At 37.2% G+C, this 16,468-nt stretch overlaps 3 protein-coding genes, 1 long non-coding RNA gene and 2 pseudogenes across 6 annotated transcripts; 3 read left to right on the forward strand and 3 right to left on the reverse strand.

Annotated features, from left to right (window-relative positions):
* Positions 1–420: 420 nt before the first annotated feature.
* On the forward strand, positions 421–788 carry AT3G43645 (uncharacterized protein; the record flags this gene model as incomplete). The annotated part of the gene is made up of 3 exons (NM_001339102.1): positions 421–516; positions 596–621; positions 701–788. Coding segments are annotated over 3 exons (210 nt in total), but the record flags the coding sequence as incomplete, so codon positions are not given.
* Positions 789–1,505: 717 nt separating this feature from the next.
* Positions 1,506–2,135, reverse strand: AT3G43657 (annotated as a pseudogene; the record flags this gene model as incomplete). The annotated part of the gene is made up of 1 exon: positions 1,506–2,135.
* A 3,108-nt stretch (positions 2,136–5,243) lies between these two features.
* AT3G43660 (Vacuolar iron transporter (VIT) family protein) lies at positions 5,244–6,067 on the forward strand. The gene has a single exon (NM_114234.2). The coding sequence runs from the start codon at positions 5,352–5,354 to the stop codon at positions 5,946–5,948; it is 597 nt and encodes a 198-aa protein (NP_189952.1). The 5' UTR covers positions 5,244–5,351; the 3' UTR covers positions 5,949–6,067.
* A 1,019-nt stretch (positions 6,068–7,086) lies between these two features.
* On the forward strand, positions 7,087–10,004 carry AT3G43670 (Copper amine oxidase family protein). Its single transcript, NM_114235.4, has 7 exons — positions 7,087–7,598; positions 7,704–8,175; positions 8,285–8,583; positions 8,665–8,778; positions 8,856–9,308; positions 9,383–9,480; positions 9,562–10,004. Exons 1-7 carry the CDS (start codon positions 7,164–7,166, stop codon positions 9,752–9,754), a joined length of 2,064 nt encoding a protein of 687 aa, NP_189953.1. The 5' UTR covers positions 7,087–7,163; the 3' UTR covers positions 9,755–10,004.
* An 862-nt stretch (positions 10,005–10,866) lies between these two features.
* Positions 10,867–11,146, reverse strand: AT3G06645. The gene has a single exon (NR_141269.1). It is a non-coding gene; the product is annotated as an other RNA (long non-coding RNA).
* A 288-nt stretch (positions 11,147–11,434) lies between these two features.
* AT3G43675 lies at positions 11,435–15,065 on the reverse strand (annotated as a pseudogene; the record flags this gene model as incomplete). Its single annotated transcript has 1 exon — positions 11,435–15,065.
* Positions 15,066–16,468: the final 1,403 nt, after the last annotated feature.

Below are 16,468 nucleotides of genomic sequence, written 5' to 3' on the forward strand. Positions count from 1 at the left end.
GTAAACGTTAATAACATCTTCAGTCACCATCCAATGTCGTTAAACCTCAAGTTGATTGCCAGCTCACCAAAGCGCATGTGCTACTCTTCTTAACCCAAACTTCCCACTGCCAACTGATCTTCTAGAATGCTATATCAGAATCCAATTGAATTATGATTATGAAATCATGATGAATATTTGGTGCTTTAGGGTTTCAGATTTAGCTTAACCAATGGTTTATAGTCAAAGAGATTATACACTGAATTGGATTTGGAGTAGGAATCTCAATAATTTTCGAGATGACACTTTAAAAGAATCTGAAGAATTATTATGATTTATTGTGAAGTCTCATTCTTGTATTGTTCATGTAGAGAAAAGAGAAGTATCGTTATCCTATTCTTTCAAATGTAAACAGGTGAGAGAAGTTAATTCACTGGCCAAGTTAAACCGAAACCTTCACCACGATCTTTTTTCTATCTCCTGAGAAGGCCATTGTTTGCAGAGGATCTACCTGAAGAAGCGCAAGCCACTAATCTGGTATTTACTTTTCACTGCTGATTATGAGTGTGCACGTGTGTGATCGTTGTTGTTAACTTGTACAATGTTTGGACCCTAGACAAAATGCACGTTCGTAGAGTTCCGGTAACAGAAGATAGACCCAATATTTTGTTAGGCATTGTAAAAACTGGTTTTGTTTATACTATATATTCAGAAAATTTAGGCATCCTTCCTATCAACTAACAAACATTACAATTGATTTCAGGGTTACAATGCTGGCCTTGTCAATCTTGGCAACACGATCTACATGAACTCAATGGTACATTGCAGAATGGAATATACTGTCATTTCTGTTGGTTATTACCATAACTTGTTTCTCTACTCCATTGCTTGTAAAGTCTCCATTTGTTCTTTAAATAACTAACATTTTAATTTTTTATGCAGTTGCGTCGATCTGCTAGCTCACTTGATAGCTGCTCAGCTTGGGACATGCATGAAGTTTGATGATCATCAATCCATGGTGGCATCACAGCTTCGAATTCAGGACCAAATCGGAGACATCATGAAGAGTTGTAGGTTTAACGTATATTAGCATTAGTATTAGTAAAATAAATTATACATTTAATTGATTATATTTGTAGAATAATTTGTACATTGAATTGATTATTTTTTTGTAATTGATTTTGTGACTAATTACGATGATTATTGTTTTGGGAAATTTTAATTTAATTTTCAAAATTAATATAATTATTGGGAATAAATTAATTAATTTTATTTTTTATTAAGTTCGTAGGAATATGGTAAGAAAATTTGGTAGGAGTATGGTAGGACCGTATTTCTTACAAATATTTTGGTAGGATAATGGTAAGACTAGGTCCTACCATATTAACTACAAACGTTTTTCGTAGGAAATTGGTAGAAAACAAACATTTCCTACCAATTTCCAACGATTTTGGCCGTAGGAAAACGATTTATTTCTTGTAGTATGACTCAGGAGCTAAATTATCCTCTGCCAAAAATATCGTTAATTAATTCAGCCCATGAATCCATGCAAATCTCATATAAGTTGTTATCTGTTTTAATGTTCATTATTCTAGATGCAACTGATAATCTAGACATTCCTTCTCTACATCCATCGTAGATCGATTGATTTGCAGCATCTAACATATCATAAAATTGTCGAACATCTAAATTAGGTTCCTCATGGTTATCGGTGATTGTTGTAGTTTCATGAAATACATCATGGACCATATATTCAAAACTATTATGGTTTTGTTGACTATAATCAAATTGTTAAGGCTCAAAAGTGATATTAGGTTCCTCTTCATGTTGAAAATTAGAATTACTAGACGATGCATTCACCATATTTTCTTCACCATGCCAAAACCAAATATAATAATTTGACATGAACCCTCTATTATATAAATGCTTTCGCCCGTTTTGACAGAAAAATAACGACCATTTTTGCACTTTCGACATAGAAAAGACATATTACCAGTTTCTTGCGTGAATGACAGTTGATTTGCGTTTATCATGAATTCTTCTAGTCCATCTGCAAACTCTCTTGTCACTGATCTATCAACATATTTGTGCTTATACATCCACTCCCCCCGGATATAAATCTCGTGAGACGCCGACATATTATATATATTTATTTTGAAGATAAAAGGAATATAAAATTTGAGAAGAAAAGATCTGAAAACGAGATTTGAAGAAGAATGCTTAATATTGAAGAAGAGAGATTGTGATGTTCCTTACTCATCCCAACATGGCTTTATATAGGCATACAAATCTATTTGCGACGAATTTGCGATGAATTTTTGCGACTATATTGCGAGGAATTGTAAACTAGTTAGGTAGCACATTTTAAAACGTTTCTCACCTAACATATATATATTCGTCTCAAATGCGTTGCACAATTGCGTCGAATTTTTACACGCAAATTCCACGCCAAATGTGCATGTACTTTGCGATGAAGTGGATTGGAACTGTTGACTTCCACTCACATTCGTCGCTAATTAGATGCTTATCCGCCTTGAATTAGCGAGTCATTATATCCAAGAATATTTGCGACAAAGTTGAGTTGAATTACACTATTCCATCCTAATTCGTCGCTAATTATACACTTATTTGCCTCGAATTAGAGACGAAAATTTTCCAAGCAAATTCGCGATAATATTGAGTTGAGTCGTTAATGCGATGCTAATTCCACTCTAATTACATGCAATTTAGCGACACATTTATTTCCACGCAATATTTTCACGCTACTCACATGTTTTCTTGTAGTGTAATCACATATGCTCATAACTGCACCTCACCCCATATCTCTCCTTCGATGGCTTTTAGAGAAATTGACGTGATAAAGATCTTTGTTGGGTCAGAGTTTTCAGTCACAAGGAGCTTTCCATTACAATTCAAAAGTTTTGCTCTATTTCCAAACTTGGGTAGCTTTTGCTTTCCCTTGACACGAGCCCATACCTTCTCATGCATGTACACCTTGATTTGGTTTCGTTTTTGATTGAAAGAGTAAAATCGCTTGTTTATCACACATAAACGCTTGAGAATCCTGTGGTTTACAACCTCCAATCACAAAAAGTATGTATTTGATGAGATCGGTCTCATGACATGAGTGGAAGGAAAGTTGGGTGTCGGACGCAAGACGTACTCATCGATGTAGGCTTTTTTTGCATACCGATTTTTGAATTTTGGTAGCCTAAAACATACTTAAATAATATAATTTTTTATTTAATTAAAAAGAAATCATCGAAATATATTTAAAAAATATCAGAAAAGTCATTGAATTTCTAAAATTTAGTTTTGTATCATATTTATTACCTAGTAACTAAGTTAACTAAACAAAAAACAAAGTAATAAAAAAAATATAACTTGAAGGACTTGAACCAATAATGTACGTTTGCCAGTGTCCTACGCAAAACTTACAAGATTATTAAAACTGTTAAAACCATAAACAAATTATTATTGAATTTGCATCTTTCTTTTAAAAGCCAATTTGCAAGAGACGAAAGAAAAAATCTATAGTGTTGATTATCATGTAGGTCAGTTTTTTTTTCAATCGAAGTTAGGGGTTTTTGGTCTTCTTTTTATAGTTAAATCAGGATTTCTGTTGATGATATAATTAGTTTGTCTCTAAAAGCCAATATTATTTTTCAAAAAGACCCTACAGAATAAATTTGTAGTTTTAATAATATATATATATATATAATTATTATAAAAAATTATTAAATTATTTATCGATAATATTTTAATTTGGTATAGTAAATACGGATTCACACACTTTTTCTAATATTTGACTTAGGAATTGTTGTATTAAATAAAATTTAATTATTTTCTAAACAAAAAGGAAAATTAACAAATCTGTTTTTTCATGTGCTATTGGTTTATTAAATTTAGCATGTATTAATTAAAAAATCCTTGAATAAGGATAACAGTACTAATTTTATAATGTCATTGAAGTTTAAAATACCAATATGATTTATTTGATATTAATTTAATTAGATAAAATTGCATTTATCATTGTAATATATTAGTTTTATTCGTTAAATTAAAACATAAAATAAAATTATTAAGCTTGTAAGAATAAATTTTGAATACTTAAGTTTAATTCTAAGAATTTTAACGCATCATGTGATGGAGGGTATTGCATCCTTTGATGTGTTACTACAAGCATATACTGATGTTTTATTGTAAGAAGTTTAACTCATGTAGTCATAAGTGAAAACATAATTTTTTTTTTGGGAAATAGCTTATAGGATTTGACTTATCAATTCCTTAATGAGAAGTTAGTGCATTTTGATTTATTTATTTTAACTCATCTAGAATTAGTGTGTATGAGGTAAATTAACATACGAGGTTACGCCATATAGATTTGATCTGATATAAATTTTATTTTAATATGAAATTGTTATCACTTAAGATAATGTGTGTAAAATAAAAATCAAGTTTATCATGATGAAATAGAAAGTTAAACTATAATGCAAAATCGAATGTGTAAGATAGAAATTTGTTTTTAGTTAAATCCTAAATTGAATATAGAAAAAGTGTGTAAACTACAATTTAGAATTCAAATATTATCAATGAGATTGAGTGTGTAGAATTAAAATGTATAAGGAATAAAATGCATAAAACTAGAATTTGGTTTAAAAAAAAAATTATTAAATTAAATATCCTAAAACTGTATAAATTACTATTTTATTATTCAAGATTCAAATATTATCGATAAAAAATTATATTTATGTCTTAGACGTACCTGAATAGGCGGGCTTTACCTAGTATATTATATATACGCATTACTTTGATCATGAAAACGTTGTAAGGCCCGTAACTACTTCAGATTGAAAGGATGTTTAATCAGATCGTATAATTGTTTTAGCATCTTGCAACAAATCAAACAGAATGAAAAAAAAAAAAAAAAACTAAAGGTGAGGTGATCACTTTTATTTCAAATTATATAGTCAATAAAATACATATTATTAACATAAAAAAAGAATAACTACAGCTGTTAATATAATTGATTTTGTGACTAAAACCAACCTTTTGTTTTGGTAAGTAAACCTCACAGTTTGAAAATAATAAAATCAGTGATAAGAAGGAATCAGGTGAGAGTTGTCTAGTCCACATTTTCTTTTCCCAATATAGTAACATTATAAATTATTTCCATTAGTCACACTATTACTAAATTTGTAAGAAAACTAAATACTCATACAGATTTCTCCATAAATAGAATTCATCATAGGCGTGTGTTCTCCACACTTCACATCCTAGGCGTGTGTTCACCACACTTCAATTCTCTTCTTTCATTTTCACTATTTTTTTTCTCGTTTAACAAAAGAAACCAAAACCAAAAGGTCCTAACCATGGAATCAAACAACAACAACTTGAACCTAGACATGGAGAAAGATCAAGAAACGACTTTCGACTACTCCAAACGAGCTCAATGGCTACGAGCCGCCGTGCTAGGTGCCAACGATGGTCTTGTCTCAACGGCTTCACTTATGATGGGTATTGGTGCGGTGAAGCAAGACGTCAGAATCATGCTCTTAACCGGTTTTGCCGGTTTAGTGGCCGGAGCTTGTAGCATGGCGATCGGAGAGTTTATCTCCGTTTACTCTCAGTACGACATAGAGGTGGCTCAGATGAAGAGAGAGAGCGGAGGGGAGACAAAGAAAGAGAAGCTTCCAAGTCCAACGCAAGCGGCTATCGCGTCTGCATTAGCATTTACTCTAGGAGCGATTGTGCCGCTATTGGCGGCTGCGTTTGTGAAAGAGTATAAAGTTAGGATTGGAGTGATTGTGGCGGCGGTTACATTGGCGTTAGTGATGTTTGGATGGTTAGGGGCGGTTTTGGGAAAAGCACCAGTGGTTAAGTCGTTGGTTCGGGTTTTGATTGGAGGATGGTTAGCTATGGCCATTACGTTTGGTTTTACAAAACTCGTTGGGTCACATGGTCTTTGATATGTATGTGTGAGTTTACTTACGTGACCAAACCCTTCTTCATGTTTCATGCTTCAAAAACTGGAAAAAAAAATGTAATAAGTAGAATTAATTTCTAATGAATTCCCTTTACAATTTTTAATGATCATGACCATCAAAGACAGTTTATAAATTTAAAATATTAGTCAAACAAATAAATTGATACTTTAAAAACTTATATGAGTACTAGATAAGGTTCGCCCAAATAGACGGGTATATAAATGTAAACTTTTCTTAATAGTATTTGAATTTTGAATATAGTAATTTATTCTTTCTTCTTGATATTTAATTTAATATTTTTTGTTTTAAAAATTTCAGTTTTATGCATTCTATTTTATTATACATTTTAATACTATACGCTCAATCTTATTAATGATTTTTGAATTCTAAATTTAATTTAGTATTTAGAAAACAAATTTTTATATTACACATTCAATTTTGTAATATAGTATAATACATCATAATACACTCGATTGTTTTGCTAAATTTAGTTGACTACTAATACATGTAAAACAAATTTGTTATTTTTCCTTTTGGTTAAGAATTTTTTTTACTAGATACATGATAAATCTAGTTGACCAATACACATGTAAATTATTTTGGTTAATAAAAAAATAGATATAAATGTATAAATTAGTATATATAAATTTGAGTTTTTTTTTTTATAATGTTTTCTAACTTTTTTAAGAGAAAAAAGTTAAAAAAATTCTGATACATATCAACATTTGTTCGATTGAGTTGATACGTGACACAATCTTATGAATTGCTAACTTTAAAAACCATACTTTAGATAATAAGATATTTAACAGATTTACTTTGTTAGAAAAATCTAATATTAAACAACATTATTCAACTTGAATAGACTTTTAACCATGTAAACATATATTCAAGTCACCTAACACCAAATTTGGATATACTCGATTCTTTTTATTTGGTCACTACAAAGTTGTTTATGTCTCTTTCGATGTACACTAATAATGTTTTAAACAACACTAAAAAATGTATCTATAGTCCAAAAATACTTTAAAATTTGCAAGCAATTGATTGAAGTAATAAATTAATGTGGAGAAAATAGAGTAGCTAGGGACCAGTGAAGATTTCTTGAAGATATAAATATAATCAATAATATTAGTTGTTGACAAAAAAAAAACAATAATGTTACTTATCTTCTGATCTTCCCAAAAAAAGCAACTAACAATGGTGGAACTTTCGTTCTCTCAGCTCCTTGTCTTACTTTTAAGCTTACTCTTTCTCTTCACTACTCTCGCGTCAAGTTCCAAGACCCCCCGATTCAAGTATTCGTTAGAGAAGCCTCACCACCCACTTGACCCACTAACGACACCTGAAATAAAGAGAGTCCAAACCATCCTCTCGGGTCATGATCCGGGTTTCGGGTCCGGGTCAACCATCATTCACGCCATGGCTCTCGACGAGCCGGATAAGCAACGTGTCATCCGGTGGAAGAAAGGTGATCGTCTCCCGCCGCGAAGAGCGGAGATTCTTGCTATGTCTAACGGCGAGAGTCACGTGCTCACGGTGGATCTTAAATCCGGTCGGGTTGTTTCTGATTTGGTCAACCCGACTTTTGGATACCCGATTCTTACTATGAAGGATATCATCGCAGTCTCACAGGTCAGTCCGGTTTAAATTCAATCTGTGTCAACCGGTTTAATTATTTAAATTCAAACCAAATCTGAGCAGACCGGTTTCCACAAACAAAATTCCCCCAAAATGTAGGTTCCTTACAAGAGCGTGGAGTTCAATCGCTCAATCGAAGCGCGTGGGATTCCGTTCTCCGGTTTGATTTGTATTACACCGTTCGCCGGTTGGTATGGACCGGACGAAGAAGGACGACGAGTCATAAAGATCCAATGTTTCTCAAAGCAAGACACTGTCAATTTCTACATGAGACCTATCGAAGGACTTTATTTAACCGTCGATATGGATAAATTAGAGATCATCAAGATTGTAGACAATGGACCGGTTCCGGTTCCCAAGTCTACCGGTACGGAATATAGATATGGGTTTCTTAATGAAACGGTATATATGGACCGTGTCAACCCAATGTCGATGGAGCAACCGGACGGTCCAAGTTTTCAAGTTGAGGATGGATACTTGGTTAAGTGGGCGAATTGGAAATTTCATATTAAACCGGATCAACGTGCCGGTATGATTATCTCACAGGCTACAGTTCGTGATTCCAAGACAGGTAAATTAATTATATCACAAACAAGTCCCTTGAATTTAGTTATTGTTAGAAATTGACTCCAAAAGTCTTCCAAGTTACAATGAAACCCAATTTGTTGAGGTTGAAACAGGTGAAGCAAGAAGTGTAATGTACAAAGGTTTTGCGTCGGAGTTGTTCGTACCGAATATGGATCCAGGGGAAGGTTGGTATTCAAAAGCTTACATGGATGCTGGAGAGTTTGGTTTAGGACCTTCTTCAATGCCACTTGTGCCACTCAACGACTGTCCTCGAAACGCTTACTACATTGATGGTTTCTTCGCTTCTCCTGAAGGCATTCCAATACTTCAACCTAACATGATCTGCTTGTTCGAACGCTACGCGGGTGACACTAGCTGGCGACACTCTGAGATTCTTCTCCCTGGTGTAGATGTAATGTTCTATTACACAACACTATTATTATTTTCTTTATATGATATGATACTTATGAAAATGTAATTTGGATATCGACAGATAAGAGAGTCAAGGGCAAAGGTTACACTGGTAGCTAGAATGGCATGTTCTGTTGGGAACTATGATTATATTTTTGATTGGGAGTTTCAAATGGATGGTGTGATTCGTGTTACGGTATGGTTACATTATGTGTATGCTTAAAAGTGTCTCTTAATAGTTGTTATAATGAATGAAAAACGTTATAAATATAGGTCGCGGCCTCGGGGATGTTGATGGTGAAAGGAACGGCTTACGAAAACGTTGAAGACTTGGGTGAGAAAGAGGATGATTCTGGACCGTTGATCTCAGAAAACGTTATAGGAGTCGTCCATGATCATTTCATATCGTTTCATCTAGACATGGACATTGATGGGTCAGCCAACAACTCCTTCGTTAAGGTTCATCTAGAGAAGCAGAGACTTCCACCTGGAGAATCAAGGAGAAAGAGTTACTTGAAGGTCAAGAAATATGTAGCCAAGACTGAGAAAGATGCTCAGATCAAGATGAGCCTGTACGACCCCTACGAGTTCCATCTTGTGAACCCTAACCGACTTTCTCGGTTAGGGAACCCGGCTGGTTACAAGCTTGTACCTGGTGGTAATGCTGCAAGTTTGCTCGATCATGATGATCCACCGCAAATGCGAGGCGCTTTCACAAACAATCAGGTACTCGGTTTAAGCTCGGTTTGACAGGTTCAACAAACTTAAATGTATATAATGAATGAGATCTATTGGTTTAGATATGGGTGACTCGGTATAACCGGTCAGAGCAATGGGCTGGAGGGCTTTTGATGTACCAGAGCCGTGGTGAAGACACACTACAAGTTTGGTCCGACAGGTACACCATACTTAATTGCTCCTATTGTCTTTGGTTTAACTATAAGCTTTATCTTTAACTGCTGTTTGTGTGATGAAACAGAGATCGGTCCATTGAGAACAAGGACATAGTGTTGTGGTATACACTAGGGTTCCATCACGTACCGTGCCAAGAAGATTTTCCAGTGATGCCAACAATAGCATCTAGCTTTGAACTTAAACCGGTCAATTTCTTCGAATCGAACCCGGTACTTGGGATTTCACCTTTCTTCGAGAAAGACTTACCAGTCTGTTAAACCAGATGCTTCATCTTATTCGACACTGTGCATTTTCAAATGTCATGTGTAGACTTTTCTGATTATAAATGTTGTGCATATTCTATTGATATATGTATATCAGTATATGAAATCAACATGCTCTTGATATTCAATTATTTATCTGCAACAGTATATGAGTATCATCTAAAGATGTTGCAGAGCACATTTTGGTATTATACAGTAGTTACTTTGGCAACGAAAAAGTGACCCCACTAGAATGAAGAAGTAGAGTGATGCATTAAGAAGGTAATGAGGATAATCTAAGAAACAGAGAATGTTGCAGAGTTTTCACTCGCAAAGACTAACTCAGACAAAAGAGATCAATTTGGCATCCATTGATTAGACCACCTTAAATACACAAAAGAAAGTTCAAGTTTTTTTTTTTCAGATACCTTTCTTAGAGACACCCTTGCCTTAGTGATGAAGGAGAATTTCTAAACACTTATTATTGAAACTAAAGTAGCTTTGAGCTAATTTTGAAGACAAGTTTTGTGTACTTTACAGGGAAAATCACAAAAAGGCTCAGCCTTGTCGTATTCTTACAAGATTAAAAAACAATAAACAACATGAATCTACTAGAGATCGTTACAAACACAAAAACATAAATGGTAATTATTACCTAATGAACAGATCAATTTAGAGTTCAAAAAAACCCTAATTAACTAGTGTTAAGCTATAAACTAACTAAACCAGAGGCCATTCCATTGCTTCTTCGCTTAAGTATTCACTAATATCGATCATAAACTCGTCTTTTTCGTTAGTTGAGGAATGATCTTGAAGTGGAACCTCAAGGTTTTCGTTATTAAAATCCTTGAATAGATTTTCCCAAAAGCTCTGATCCTCAGTGAAAAGCGTTGATGTCTGTGTTTCTTGGGGTACACTCATTCCGTTCTTCTCTTCCTCTATTTCACATAAGCTGTCAACAAATCCAAGATTAACATTAACCAAGTAACCAGATTGATCATCATTAACTAAGTAACCAGATTGATCAAATAATGACTCATCAACAAAGAAGATATGATTTTGATCAAAACAAGTAACTTGTGACGACCGAGGCTCGCCATGGTTCTGATAAAAGCAAACAATTTGTGAGGAATTCGGAGAATAGGTACTAGGGTTTTGACCAAAATTAGAAGCAATTTGAGAAGAAGACAGAGTAGAGGTACTAGGGTTTTGACCAAAATCAGAAGCAATTTGTGAGAAAGGAGAAGAAAACCCACCATGATTGAATATCTCGTCGGTGCTAGGTTTTTGATCGGAAACAAATTGTGATTTTTCTTTCTTTTCGAGACAATCCATCAGATGCTTCCTCGTTCTCATCAGACGATCCTCAATTATTTTTAATTCAGAGATATCGTCGCAGTTACGGTAGAGGTCAGGGTCTTGATAAGCCTGTGACTTATCGGAACAAGAAATAAGGGTAGAGTGAGAGATATACGCCTTATGCGACGGAGAGTTAAGAGAGAGAAATAGAAATGATATTGAAATGATTATGTTTGATAACAACCCTAATGGGGAAAGTTTTCCTTAAATACTAAAGACCCCCAAAACCCTTAAAACACATAAACCCTTAACACCACAAAACGGTGCGCTTTGTCCTTAGACTTATTGAGTAGAAGCAGAGCTTCTGAACCATCCAGAGTCTCTTCTTCCTTAGCCACTTTTGTTCAGGACTTTCCTGAGATACTTCTCCAAAGCTCTTGCCTTTCTTCCGCCACTTCTCATCTTCCTCCTCATCTTTCCCAATGCAACCCTGAGCCTATCAATGCTCTCCCGCAGGAGATTGATCTTGTCCTCAAGATCGAACTTTGGAAACTGTTGCACAAGTGTGATCAAAGGTTCCAGCTCGGATAACCCACTCCATTGCACTAAAACCTCTGCACTGTTTCCTGATTCTGCTTTTCTGATGTCAAGTAGCTTCTCAGGACCCACCGCCCATTCCAGCAAAGGGGTCATGATCTTGGGTAGCTCCTGAGGGCTGTAGGCTGCATGCACGGCCAGCTTCAGCTGGGGGACATGGAATACCGGGTCAATGTGGCTGTGAGCAGGGAGTTTCAACTTATAAGCCACATTGCCCACTTTACTGATTATCTGATACGGGCCAAAGTAACGGGGAGCTAACTTCTCATTCTTCCTGTGAACCACTGAGTTCTGTCTATAAGGCCTCAGCTTTAAGTACACCCACTCGTCAACTTCAAACACAACATCTCTCCTGTGTTTATTAGCATCTTTACACATCCTGTTCTGTGCTAGGACCAAGTTTTCTCTCAATTCCATTAGGATACCATCTCTGTCTCTAAGCAGCTCTTCAACATTAGCATTTGGAGTAGGGACATCGCCATACCTGATCATTGCAGGAGGCTCTCTTCCATAGACTGCCATGAATGGTGTGGTCTTAGTAGCAGAATGGTAGGATGTATTATACCAGTATTCCGCCCAAGGCAACCATTGAATCCAAGTAGTTGGACGTCTACCCGTGAAGCATCGCAAATATGATTCCAAACACCTGTTGTCCACCTCGGTTTGGCCATCCGTTTGGGGATGGTAAGCAAAGCTCTTGTGAAGAGCGGTACCTTGTAACTTGAAGAGCTCAGTCCAGAAATGGCTCAAGAATATCTTATCTCTATCAGACACCATCATTGAGGGAAACTCGTGCAGTTTGATTACATCTCTGATAAATGCCTCTACTACTGTCTTTGCTGTGAATGGGTGTTTTAATGCAATAAAGTGACCATATTTGCTCAACATGTCTACCACCACGAGAACCCTCTTGAGACTGGCAGTCCCTCCACGAAGTCTAAACTGATGTCTTCCCAAGTCTGTTGAGGTATCGGAAGAGGAGCTAATAATCCAGCTGGAGAGAGTGTTAGAATACTTGTTCTCTTAACATACTTGACAGCCTTTGATGAACTTAACAACATCACTTCTTATGCATGTCCAACACACCTCCTTAGTCAATCGTTTAAACGTTTTCAGAGCTCCTTCATGGCCTCCAACAACGCTTGTGTGGAACGTTTCCAGTAGTTTTGGAATGAAGGGAGTTACTACAGGTACTACAAGACAACCTTTCCTGTAAGGCACACCATCTTCCACAGTAAAATCTCCATTTTTCTGACAGCCTTGTTCTATATCCTGCAACAGCTTACTCAATTCTTTATCTGCCTTGACTGCTTCTTTTAGAGCTGTTATGTCGATGGTGTGAGTAGCTTGCAATGTTAGCTGTGAGAACACCTCAGTCTGGGGTTTCCTGGACAGTGCGTCAGCCACCTTGTTGTCCACACCAGGCTTGTATTCAATCTTATACTTCAGCCCTATTAACTTCGAAGCCCATCGTTGCTGTATTGTGGAGACTGCGTTTTGATCTAGGAGGTGTTTCAAGCTCCGCTGATCTCTCTTGATAACAAACTCCTTTCCCGCTAGGTAATGTTTCCACTTGGTAACAACCATTACTATTGCCAACAACTCTCTTTCGTAAACTGATTTAATCCTCCCTTGGCTTGAAAAACCTTGACTGAGAAATGCAATTGGTCTCTTTTCCTGGGAGAGCACAACACCAATTCCTGTACCAGATGCATCGGTTTCCACAGTAAACTGCTTCTGAAAATCTGGTAGAATCAAGACAGGGAGTTGAGTGACAGCCTTCTTCAATGCCTGAAACGAACTAGTGGCAGCCTCATTCCACAAGAAGCCATCTACTTAAGAGATCTGTCAAAGGTCTTGCAATAAGGCCATAGTTTTTTACAAATCTGCGGTAGTAACCCGTTAAGCCTAGAAATCCGCTCAATTCTGTAACTGATTTTGGTTGAGGCCAGCTTAGTAATTTTGATCCGCAGCCACTCCTTGTGAAGAAATGATGTGTCCTAGATAAGATATCTTGGTACTTCCAAACACACACTTCTTCTCATTGACGTAGAATTTATGAAATTTCAGCAGCTGAAGTACCGTCTCCAAGTGCTTCACGTGAGTCTTCATGTCGGGGCTAAAGACTAAGATGTCGTCAACCCGAAGGGCATTACTAAGAATTCGTAATGGCCTTGATGGGTTTTAAACGTAGTCTTCTCGACATCCTCCGCCTTCATTCTTATTTGAAAATATCCTGACTTTAAATCCAGCTTGGAGAACATCGCAACTCCTTTGAGCTCATCTAGTAGCTCCTCGATAACAGGAATGAGATACCTATCCGGAATAGTAGCTTTGTTGAGCGCTCTATAATCAACGCAGAATCTCCAGCCCCCATCTCTCTTCTTGACCAGTAGGATAGGGCTAGAGCAGGGACGGATCCACGTTGGTCTTGGGTGGGGCATGTGCCCTATACTGAATTCAATAAATATTATATAAGTTTGCACTATGTAGTTAAAAATGTACTTGGTGTAGTGGTTTTTTACTTAATGGTGCCCCACATTAACCCAAGTTCAAGCTTTACTAATGTCTTTTTATTGATTTTTTTTTAACTGTGCCTTATATAGAATCATATCCTGGATCCGCCACTGGGCTTGAGTATTGGATTATACTCGGACGTATAATCTGAGAGTCCAGCATCTCTCTGACCAACTTTTCAATCTCGTTTTTCTGTCCAAAAGAGTGCCTATAAGAACGCAGATTAATCGATGAGGTACCATCCTACAAAGTGATCGCATGTTCCCTGTTACGGGAAGGAGGAAGCCCCTTTGGCATCTGAAACACTGATCCATAATTATCCAAGACTCTCTTAATGTCTTGCACAATTGCCTTTTTATCTTGCGGCTCATATGATCAAATAAAGTAGATAACTCCAGCAAGTAAGCTGCTCCAGTGTATTTAATCACCCTTTCCATGGCTCTCAGAGAGACCTGTTCTCTGCATAATTCGGGATCACCATGAAGGGTAACCCATGTGTTACCAATCTGCCAGCTTAGTCTGAGTTGTCCCCATTTTGCTCTTGTGTCTCCTAACCTGGCCAGCCAAGAAAATCCCAACACCACATCTAAATCCCCCAAATCAAAAAGCAAGAAATCCTCTATAAATTCGATGCCTTGAACTTCCAGTGCTATGTCTGCACATTTACCGCTTCCTCTTATTACTCTACCTCCACCAACCTTTACTCCAAAGCCTCTGGTTTCTGTGACTCGCCAACCTTTGTGTTTCACTATGCCTTCGTGAATGAAGCAACTCGTGGCCCCAAAATCTATCAGTATTACCACGCTTGTGCTCCTAATGTATCCACGCATCTTAATGGATTTACCCCTCGAGTTTTCTTACATAGTGCCTAGTGAGAGTATCTGCAAGCCTTCCTCTGCTTCAGCTTCTTCATCATCCAAAGGTTGTGAGAGTCAAAACTCGCACAATAGAAATTGTTTTAAGGGTTTCTTCAAAGAACGAGTCTTTGTGAGATTCTCAAAGAACAACAGAATTGTTGATTACCGCAGACGGTGTTCTTGGTTGTATTATTGAAATAGTAAGAATTTGATCGTACAAGTGTTTTTGAATATGAAAATAAGTGTTTTTGCTTTCAAAGTCAGAGCGTTTTTGATAGCCTTAAGTTGAGAGCCTCTCTCCTTTTCTCAGAAGTTCTTTATATAGGGCTTTAATAGATCGCTTCTCGCGATATTCTCGGAAGATTTCTCCTTATCTCAGAGCTGGCGAAGGAGATTTATCTTTATCTTCCGAAGATTCTGGAAATCCCTATATTTGGTGATATCCTCGGAGATTTTCTAATCTCTTCCGGGTTTTTCGGAAATGGTATGTTTGATCACATATTGGTTAAGTCATTTCTTGAATGTTCTGTCCCGATCCGATGTTCCTCCGAGCCGGGTTGAGTTGGCTCTCAGGTTGTGGTTGAGTGGCTCGGACTTTGTTAATCGAATGATGCGCTCCTGAGGCATCTTAAGGTCCGCCTCGGGGTGATTCTCCGGATTGCTGTCCGAGGCGCTTCAAGATCAGGTCGGGGAATCCTTTGTGGCGATGTTCCGAGGCGTTTTTGGCGTCGCCTCGGGACATTTCCTCGACATAATCCCCGAGGTGTTTTGGGCTTGGCTCGGGATGGTTCTTCGACAAGGTCGCCGAGGCGTTAAACATGGTCGGCTCGGTTTATTAGGTGGAATCCGACCCCAACAGTTTGTCCCCCAGCTCATTGACTTGGCAGTGAGACGATGAGCTTCATAGATAGGTTCCCAAGCCGACTGTTTATCTCTTTAGACTTAGTTGTCGCTTCATCTTCCCGGACGGTCAAACTTCCGTTGCGTGCCGCCGATTTTATTTTTTAAGAAGTGGAAACGTTTCTCGCTTATTCCCGAGGATGACGCGGGTGTTTCCTTCTTCCGAGCCCACGCGCTTAAACGCGTTTCAATTGTTTGATGCGGACCCGACGCGCCTCCAAAAATTCTATATATATGGCGAGCTATTCCTTCGGGAGTTCACTTGAAGTTTTCGAAGAAAATAAACAAGGTTTGCTTCCTTCTCTCTGATCTTGATATTTCTATATCGTTCTTTCTTTTCCGGTGAAGCTCCCCCGTTCTTTTGTCATTTTTGGTCGTTTCTCATCTCATCGATCGTCCCCGAGCCAAAAATTAGTTCCTGTCAACCTCTTTCGACCCCGAGCGCTTCTCTCGTCGATTCCAGCGACTCGAATCACCCAGACGACCTTCCTCCAATCTATAAATGGAGAGCGGTTTGGACGTCTTCTGAAGATGAAGCTGTATCTTCTTTGAGTGCCCC

Source organism: Arabidopsis thaliana, chromosome 3, assembly GCF_000001735.4.
Source record: "Arabidopsis thaliana chromosome 3, partial sequence".
Lineage (NCBI taxonomy): Eukaryota > Viridiplantae > Streptophyta > Magnoliopsida > Brassicales > Brassicaceae > Arabidopsis > Arabidopsis thaliana.